Source organism: Aulonocara sp. 'chitande type north' Nkhata Bay, linkage group LG12, assembly GCF_057382095.1.
Source record: "Aulonocara sp. 'chitande type north' Nkhata Bay isolate Kocher_YH1m ecotype deep benthic linkage group LG12, A_spYH_male_GT1.1, whole genome shotgun sequence".
NCBI lineage: Eukaryota > Metazoa > Chordata > Actinopteri > Cichliformes > Cichlidae > Aulonocara > Aulonocara sp. 'chitande type north' Nkhata Bay.
In genome coordinates this window covers 27,606-37,743 of record NC_141355.1, presented here as the reverse complement: position 1 = coordinate 37,743, position 10,138 = coordinate 27,606, and the positions used below count along the sequence as shown (strand labels likewise).

General features: G+C 37.9%; 1 protein-coding gene and 1 long non-coding RNA gene across 4 annotated transcripts; both read right to left on the bottom strand.

Moving 5' to 3' along the window:
* Window positions 1-152: 152 nt before the first annotated feature.
* On the bottom strand, window positions 153-1,942 carry LOC147316586 (uncharacterized). Its single transcript, XM_086312805.1, has 2 exons — window positions 1,059-1,942; window positions 153-937 (listed from the first exon to the last, which is right to left on the bottom strand). Exons 1-2 carry the CDS (start codon window positions 1,918-1,920, stop codon window positions 780-782), a joined length of 1,020 nt encoding a protein of 339 aa, XP_086168931.1. The 5' UTR covers window positions 1,921-1,942; the 3' UTR covers window positions 153-779.
* Window positions 1,943-2,146: 204 nt separating this feature from the next.
* LOC147316585 (uncharacterized) lies at window positions 2,147-10,138 on the bottom strand. 3 transcript variants are annotated; one of them, XR_015131702.1, is made up of 5 exons: window positions 9,755-10,138; window positions 8,121-8,151; window positions 7,118-7,149; window positions 5,966-5,992; window positions 2,147-2,981 (listed from the first exon to the last, which is right to left on the bottom strand). It is a non-coding gene; the product is annotated as an uncharacterized LOC147316585 (long non-coding RNA). The 3 variants fall into 3 exon arrangements; XR_015131701.1 differs by lacking the exon at window positions 9,755-10,138 and adding an exon at window positions 8,945-9,742; XR_015131700.1 differs by lacking the exon at window positions 9,755-10,138 and having other exon boundaries at window positions 8,121-9,742.

Genomic DNA, 10,138 nt, shown 5'->3' with positions numbered 1-10,138 from the left:
TCTGAATATGGGAGACTCTCTATATGTTCTTGTTACACGTTCCTTCTGCTTTTCTCTGAATATGGGAGACTCTCTATATGTTCTTGTTACACGTTCCTTCTGCTTTTCTCTGAATATGGGAGACTCTCTATATGTTCTTGTTATACGTTCCTTCTGCTTTTCTCTGAATAGGGGATTGTCTTTATATGTCCTTATGACACATTCTCTTTTTCTCTCTCTAATTTTAGCACTTTCCCTATACATCTTTCTTAAATGTTCTCTCTGTTTCTCCTTATAGGTAGCATTTAATTTATACAATTCATTTTTGTACATGCTCTTTTTCTGTCTGTGATCAGGATCATTACACTTCTTAGTTGAGTTTTTTTTCTTTGTCTTGAAGCTTTCATCAAACCTGTACATCTGCCTTTCTTTCTTCTTCTGATTTTCCTTTCTCTGTGGTACTTTTTCTTGGGCTAATAATCTTCTCCTTATTTTTCTCCTTTGCTGTTTATTATATTTCAGCAGTTTATTTGAGAGTTCCTCTGTTATATTAGTTAAACAGTAGGCAGTGTTTGAATCATTCTGAGGAACAGAATCTGATGTTACCTGCGTTTCTCTCACAGAGGATGCAGATGTTTCTTTTTCTAAATACTCAGAAGGAAGATGGTTGTTTTCAGTAGCAGCTGTCTCATTTGAATAATCCACTCTGGATGATGTCACTTCAGTCGTTAAAGTGTCTCTCACAGTCTTCTGTGTCTGGTCAGTAGATCTTTGGGAGTTTATTTCATGAACGGCTTCATTTAAAGCTGGTGCTGTAACAGTTGTAGCTGTTTGTCTGTATTCGGTGGTTTGATTAGCATCTCTTTGGTCAGCAGCGTTTTCACTGTGAAACTCGATGGGCTGTAGTTCATAAGTGCAGCTTGGTGCGATGCTGAACATTCTGTACAAACGTTTGATCCTGTCAATCATGTCATTAAGACGTGTGAATTTCAACATAACTGCAGTTCCACCACTTACACTTAGCGACAATGGCATACCAGTAGACTTACGTGGGTGAGGATCAAAATATGCATATTCACCTGAAGTCAGCCTGCTAACAGCGATGACTGTTCCTCCCATGACTAGCAAAGCATAGCGAACGTCTGAAGCCAAACACTGTAATCCCTGTTCAAGGCTCGGAAAGTGATCTGTACCATCAAATGTGCCGTAATGAGCAAACTGAGACATGTCGACTTGATACTCGTGTGTGCGGCTGGTAACAACTGAGGGAAGTTCATCGCAGGCTAGAAACACACTGTTCACAAACCTCAGTCTGGCATCTGAATAGACGGCATGGCCTTTGTCCAACACACGGTTTAGATCTGCTCTGGTAATAAATTCATCCTCGTGTAAGAATGACAGGAAAACCAAACTGTTAGCCATGCATTGCTGATTCCGGTACTTTCCATACCTAGGAGCGGCCTGGCTTCGGGAAGCACAGACGCTACTCACTCGTGGACTTTCACTGTTTGTAACCTGTACATGAGACTGTCCTGGAGCTTGTCCATCATGCTGTGTTTGTACAGTTAGCTGGGGTTTAGTCTGGATTACCTGCATAACTTCAGGCTCTGGGACAGACACTGAGGGAACACTTCTTTTTACCACATCTGCATAAGACACTGTGGCTGTCTCTCCATCATGCTGTGTTTGTACAGTTAGCTGGGGTTTAGTCTGGATTACCTGCATAACTTCAGGCTCTGGGACAGACACTGAGGGAACACTTCTCTTTACCACATCTGCATAAGACACTGTGGCTGTCTGAACACTGCTCTGCACTTCTGTGCTGGGAAAAGCTGAAACACACACCTTTACCTGCTCACTGCTCTGAGAAACATTCACCTGTTCTTTCTGCTTTTGCCATCTAAGCTTCAGGGACTGCGACCTTTGACTTTTTCTTGGCATTTTGCTGAAGTACAATCTGGAGCTTATATGTGGTTATACACAAATATAAACAAAACTGAACCTTGAAACACAGAAAAACTTATAACTCCTCAAATTACTGTTAAATCTGAGAAATGTACTATTATACTATAAAATGTTTTTATGAATATATGAATAGATGTTAAAAAGCTGATTTGTACTCCAAACTCAAAATAAAGGAAATTCAAAGTTCTCTGGAAACAATTTGGTGCGTTTTATTGTAGCTCTTTTAGAAACGGGGTTTCTTCAGCTGGATGTTCTGCAGCAGTCAGGAAACAGGAAGTCTGGGTCCTCAGGCACTTCTCGATGACAATACTGACTGAATACTTACACTGAGTGACAAAATGGGTTTGTCCTTAAATAATAATACTATAAACTTGCAGTCAAATGTTATAGCCAATGAAACAGACTAACAGACTGGATCTGATTTATTTATCTGAATGTATGTATTACAAAATAACCAGATTATCTTATTACAAATAAACTTATAAAAAGGTGATATTTTATACAATTGATCAAAGTAAGCCAAACTAGCAGTCCAAACTAAAGTCTAATGCAAAATTAAAATGACAAATGTAGGGCTGTGTAAGTAGTTTCTACTATAAGTTCTACTGTACTGTAATTCTACTACTGTATATTCAACTTGTAATTTAAAGCAAAATGACTGAATGTGAGAGAGCTTAATGACAGGAAAGAAAGAGCAGTGAGAGCAGAGATCTCTCAGAATTCTGTAACAGATAGATCAAGTTCTGGTAACTTGGATTTCTGAAAATTGGATTCTGAAAGGATTCTCAAAACTTGGATTCTCAAATTAGATAGAGCAGTAGAGATAGAGGGATACAAGATGGAATGGCTTTCAAATTAGATAGAGCAGTAGGGATAGAGGGATACAAGATAGAATGGCTTTCAAATTAGATAGAGCAGTAGGGATAGAGGGATACAAGATAGAATGGCTTTCAAATTAGATAGAGTTGGGAGAGTGATAGGATAGACAGAATTGCTTATAATGATAGAGAGAGAGAGGATCTTCTGCAGCAGGTCACCTGTAAGACACAAAAGGCATGGAATTAGTCATATTTCCAACATGCTTGGATTTACCATATTCTTCAGACTATATGGCACACGTAAAATCCTGTCATTATCTCAAAAACATACAATGTGCCTAGCGTATCAATTCTGGTTATGCTTACTGACCTCAAACGGGATTTCTGTGGTACACAGCGCTCAAAATTCTGTCAAATATTTTAGTAAGACTTCGTAAGCTACAAAGCTGCGCTGCTTGATGTATTGTCAGAGCATTATGGCTACCATAGTCAGGACCCTCGCAGAGTAATTCGTACGGTGCTTCAACATAACATTATGGTGTGTGTACAAGGACCTGGCACGTGCTAAGAGACATGCTTAAGAAGCAGATTTCAAACTGATCAACCCATGAAGAGTTTGATGGATTTGTGGATGAGGAATGAACTGAAAAAGTGAGTGTATTGTTCTGTATTTTATGTGTTACAACTGAACAGTGTTGAGAGTTGTTTGTGAATGACTTGAATAAAGTTTGACTTATCTGACTGTTTGTTTGGCTTAATCTGCCTTAAAAACAGGCTTGTTTATTGACATTATGCCTTATAATCTCAAAAATACAATACATGTAGGGCTTTAAATACTAAAGACTTCTACAGTAAATTATTGGACTGAACAGAATGACAATGTTTAACAAATGATGGTGGAACTGTTATAAGGACATTTTTACATTCTATTAAAACAATAAACTAAGTCTATAAACTCAAACTAAGACGTGCTGCTACAGTAACTTACTGTAAATATTAAATGGTCCAACAAAACCAACACACTGAGGTTACAGCACAGTTTCAGGTCACTCTGTATGAATTTTGGCAAAATGAGAAATTTGGAGACAGCTAGTTTCTACACAGCAGTTTCTACATATTTCAGTCACATTTGGGGCATGTTTGATACACAGCAATAAGCACTACACTAAATCTATAATAAACTTATCATAGCTGATATAAAGGCCTAATTAGCAAAATTTAGTATGATGATCATTTCTTTGTAGATCATTTCATGATAAAAAGAACAGAAGTGAGTGCTGTATCTGAGCTGTTGCATGTAAGATCTTTGCTGGAGATTCCCACATTTCTTAAACAAACAAACAAACATGACTTTCAGACAGTTCATCTTTTGTAAATTAGGGCAGGATTATTTTCAAAAAACAGCCTTGATAAAAATATCAGGCCACTATAAAATGTCTTATGTTTATGTTTTCATCCCACCTATATTTTGCAAGTCATTATGACAAATTACAAAAAGCAGTTTTTAGGCAGTGATTTAAGGGAAGAAGCTTTTGAAATCCACAATGCCCTACCACCAGTGGTCTCAAACTCTGGTCCTTAAGGCCTGGTGTCCAGAAACTTTTCTATGTGTCCCTGTTGCAACACACCTGAATAACATTAGTAGGTCATTAGCAAAACTCTACAGAACGTGACTGCATGCTGAGGTGGTAATTCAGCCATTTGATTCATGTTATAGCAGCTCATGAGTGAATGAACATGATGCAATGAAAGTACTTTTAGAAGTACATTTTTCCAAACACTTAAATTACTTAAATTTGAACAGTCTTCGGGGATGCCACTTCAACACAGTCAAATTCTATACTCTCACTAATGACCTACAAATGTTATTCAGGTGTTTTGTAACAGGGACACGTGGAAAAGCTTCAGGACACCGGCCCTTGAAGAGTGGAGTTTGAGACCCCTGCCCTATGTGAATATTTAATTGTCCCTAAACTGCTAGTCGTGAGCTGCTCTAATGTGAAACAAACACATATAGTTCTGTAAAGGTTTACAAAGAGATTTCTAAGGATCTGGAGACCCCAGAAAACAAAAACGCTCCCAGATATTGTAGCTGAACAGGCAAAAACAAGTTGCCTAATAATATCTCGATGATAACCAAGAGCTGTGCTGACTAACTGCACTAAACTGAATCATCTATAGTGAGAGAAAAACACCAGCATTAAAGTCAAACATGGTGCTGTTACTGTGATGTCCCAGAGTTCCTTTACTACTTCAGGACCTACATCAACTCATCAGGTCCTGGGCTTAAGTTTAATCACACTTAGGATCTGAAGCACACAAGCAAGTCCAATTGAATGAATGAAACAAAACACTTGGTGTAAACGAATCAGTCTGGACTTTAATGAAATTAAGATACTTGGTATGACTTGAAAACCCTATCCATCCATCCATCCATCCATTCGCTTCCGCTTATCCTTTTCAGGGGGCACTGGAGCCTATCCCACCTGTCATAGGGCGAGAGGCAGGGTACACCCTGGACAGGTCGCCAGTCTGTCGCAGGGCCAACACACAGGGACAGACAACCATTCGCACTCACATTCATTCGCAGATACACACCTAGTGACAATTTGGATTATTCAATTAACCTATCCCCACAAGCTGCATGTCTTTGGACGGTGGGAGGAAGCCGGAGTACCCGGAGGGAACCCACGCAAACACCGGGAGAACATGCAAACTCCACACAGAAAGACCCCGGCCTGATGTTGGAATTAAACTCAGGACCTTCTTGCTGTGCGGCAACAGTGCTAACCACCGTGGTACTTGGTATGACTTGAAAACCCTATATTGGGCCTTAATTAAGACTTTTTTCTTTTCTTTTTTTGCCTGTCCTGTTTGGATCTAATTAAGACAATTCTGAAATTACAGTGGACCAAAATCAACCAGTGATGTAAACCAGTCATTACCAGTTACTGTAAATGCTTGATGGTAATTGTTGCTATCAGGGCATCCACAGCTGGGTATTAGAGACCAATATGTTTTTACATTAGACCAGGTTGTTCTGGTTCAAAAATGAAATCATCACTTTAAAACTGCTTTTTGTATTTATCCAGGTCATCCTTGTTAGATGATTTGAAACATGTGAAAAAAAGCATAAACAAAATAAATCTGCAAGGAAGAAAGACCTTTCTCAGCACTGTACTGCAGACAAAACCTATACTTACCAGACTTGCGACGATCAGATCAGTATCCTAGAGAAAGGAAACAACACATCAGATCACTGTTTAATGACTTACACTGTTGAACCTCTTCACACACAATCCAATTTACTGTGACATGAAATAACTAGTAAGATCCTCAATTTCTTCAAGCCTTTATGAACTCACTGTAGTCTAAAGAGGACAAACTTTAGTTACAGAGTCTCACATGACGATAACATGTGTAATAAAGGCATGCATACTACAGAAGTGCAAAGAAGAGGCACCAATATTTGTTGGTACAGATTATGGCTTTTTAGCTCCATCATTTTCTATCACAAGTCAGTGCTTAATAAAGTGTGGAAAAACCACAACTGTTAGAATCAACGGAAAACCTCATTAGGTTTTAGTTCTGATCTGAATATGTAAATCCTAAAATACATGTAAATTCTGACATGTTATAGTAACAACAGTGGCACGCCATTTTTGCAATTAATTTCTTAAAAATTATAATAAAAAGTCCTTCCATTGTACCTGTTGGCAGGAATCTTTTTGTATTTTGCAATATTTCCCTTTTATATATAATTTTCAAACACATTGTATCAAGCAACTTATTAAGAAACTGATTTAAACTTAGTGTACATAAATTACACACAGGCTTTAACATACACAACATTGCCTACTCACAACTCTGGTTCTCTTAGTCTTTTATTATTGCTTAAATGTTTAACGTACCACTTCTGTTCACTCAGGCAAAAATACTTCTATAGTGGTCTGACTTTAATGTAATACATAAGCAGAATATGAGTGAAGATATAAATCAACAACTGTGGTGCTCTTAAGTGTTTAAGCTACCACTTACACTAACTCACCTAAAATGCGTTCATAGTTATGTCTGCTAGGTAAATCCATAAACAAACGGAGAACATGAACAACTGTATAAAAACAGTTGTTTGTGTTCAAACATAAAAATCAGACACAAATGGCCTGTTAAACTTCAGGGACAGTCAGAGGTCATGTGTGGGGCCTTTGCTGCTACAAGGTATAAATTCTGACCATTTGTTTTTGCCCATCAGTAAATGGTAATGTCACAAAAACCAAACTACGTTAGGTAAGTTGCTAAACATGTTACACAGTGACAATGTCATATTACTGCAGTTACAATTGCTGCTTACTTACCAGCAAAGGCAAAACCGAAGTTCTGTTTCACTCTGTAACAAAAGAACAAAAATACAGAATCAGACAACTGAAATCAGCATCAGAGTCAATACTGCATCACAATCTGTAGTGGGAAAAAAAATCTGTTAAATTCTTTGTTTACAACAGCTTTACTATAAACACCCCATCTTCTCTTTCTGCACCTTATTAAAGATTTCTGTCTTTATTAAGGTGATGTGTCGTTTTATCCATCTGCAATTCCACAGAAATTCCTCATGAACGTAAAGTTCTAATACTTTGGTGCTATTACATAACACAGCAGATACCACAAGCAATGATTTGCTCGCACTGCACACTTGATCAAATGATAACATCACAGTTTCAAAGCGTGCAACAATCACAAATAATACTTGATACTATAAATGCTTGATGGTAGTTCTTCGTATCAGGGCTTCCACAGCTGGGTATTAGAGACCAGCATGTTCTCACATTAGAACAGATAGCTCTGGTTTGGTTTTCTCTGCTTCATACCTGAAATCATCACTTTAAAATGCTTTTTTGTATTTATTCATATCATCCCTGTTAGATGATTTGAAACATGTGACAAAAAAGCATGAACAAAATAAATCTGCAAGGAAGAAAGACTTTTCCCAGCACTGTACCTCAGACAAAATGAACTCACTTTAGTCTAAAGAGGGCAAAATTTAATTGCAGAGTCTCAAATGGCCTTAACATGTGTAATAAAAACAATAATTACTACAGAAATGCTTTGATAAGCCTTTAAAATTAGACATAAATGGCCTATTAAACTTCAGGGACATTTTTAGGGACACTCAGAGATCTAGTGGGGGGGGGGGGGGGGGGGGGGGGGGGGGGGCTTTACTGCTTATAAATCCTAAATGTGTTTTTGCCCATGAGCAAATGGCAAGATATCACAAAAAGCCAAACTATTGTATGTAAATTGCTAAACATGTTACACAATCCCAGTTTCATATTGCTTCAGTTACAATCACTGTTTACTTACCAGCAAAGGCAAAACCAAGCTTTATTTCACTCTGTGTAACAAAAGACAAAGAACAAAAATACAGGATCAGAAAACTCAAATCAGCATCAATACTGCATCACTCTCTGTTGTCAAAAAGATTCACTAAACTTCTTTGTTTACTACAGCTGGAATACAAACAACAACTCTCCTCTGTTTTCTTTGGTCTACATCTCATTTAAGATTGCAAAACACTCATACATGAAAAACTGCACGACATATTTTTAAGGCTTTAATATTTGAGGTGGTCTGCATTCAAATTCTACTTCCTAAAATATTACCAACTGCACATAGTATCATAGTAAATATGCTGTAGTTTTAAAATAAATATCTATGTACCATACTAATAATAATATACTGCCATATTTTATTTATGTGAAGGTGGGCTGTTGTTTATTTCATTAATTTCCCACAAAGTGAGAATTTAAACTGTGCTGCAGATTTAGGTTGGCACAAACAAGCCTTTGTTAAACAGTTCTTAAAAATTAAAGTCTACATATTAGGAGTTCTTATTATTCTTGGGCTATGTCCACACGTACACAGGTACTTTTGAAAATGGAGATTTTTCTATGCGTTTGCACCTTTCGTCCACACTTAAACGGCGTTTTCGGTCACTGAAAAACTAAAAACGCTTGCCAGAATATTTTCGAAAACTCCGTTTTTGCATTTATGTGTGGACAGGGAAACGGAGAAAACGCAGCGCCTTTTTTGACGTCACACTGTGCGCCACGTTATTGTTTCGGTGAAATGCATTTCTACAATACGGTTACTGTTAATTGTTCTCTCTGCAGTGTTTAAATGCTTACATATGCGCACACAGTTACTGTCCCCCCACAGATATGACTCGGTTCTGCTTCTATGCCCCATCTTTGTTTACCATTTCCCACCGAGGCTTCTAGACTTCTGATTGGCCAACATTTCTACACGGTTAGGAATATAGCGCCACCTGCTGCTTTGGCATGTTCCTAGCAGCGTTCTCCTTCATTTCTGCATTTATGTGTGGACGGGATTGTTTTTTAAAACAGAAACGGAAAATCTCCGTTTTCAAAAATACCCGTGTATGTGGGGACATAGCCTATGTTTAATCCTCAGTTTCTCCCCCCCTCCTTTGTCTTAATTAACCCACAAGACCTGCACACACGTGACTCTTTTTCTCCCGTGTTCGGTCAGAGGCGGTAAAATGGCTCCTTTGATCTTGCCGACAGCTGACACTGAATCTAAGATGGCGGTTCGTTAAAAACTTTACAGCATAAAGAATGAGGCTGTTTTAACCAACTGATTTGTGAAGAGAACTAACTGCACCTTATGTAACAGACTGACAAACACACCAAATGTAATTAATAAAACAACACATCAACCGTGGTTCACAGTCAAATTTTCATTTCACACTGGGCTCAAAGGAGTGCTAGGCATTAGCATCGGGTTGTTAGCTCATCAAACACTCCTTTTACATACAAAAATGACAAAGTTTCACTAAGAAAAAGCAACCACTGTGTTACTCTAATATGAGTTATACCTCGGTTGGCTTTATAAATCACTAAAAGAACTCGTTAAATCACACAAACAGACTATAAACATTTAGGAGAGAAGAGGAGAAGCAGAGCAGCAGCACTCACCCAGAGCGGACTCAGCGAAGTGTGCGGAAAGGCGGATGTCCGGCAGTCAGGTAAAAGATGAGGCGTTCACGGGTAGTAGGAAATTCCAGTATTACACACAATGGGCATTGTAAACATCAAAAATGTAGGTGATTTTAAATATTCTATACAATATTTATTTGCTACAGAAAAAACTCGCAGAACTTTAAATCTATAACTTGAATAAATATTATTAGAAGGCTCTACTCCTGAACACCAACACCAAAGAGCTGAGTTCACCAGACCTGAAAAAAAAAACAACAACAACCAGTCCAGGACAGTCAGTCTGCAAAGATGTTTTAAAGACAAATATATATATATAAACATTATCCATTAAGGATTCCCCTCAAAACAAATGACTATAAT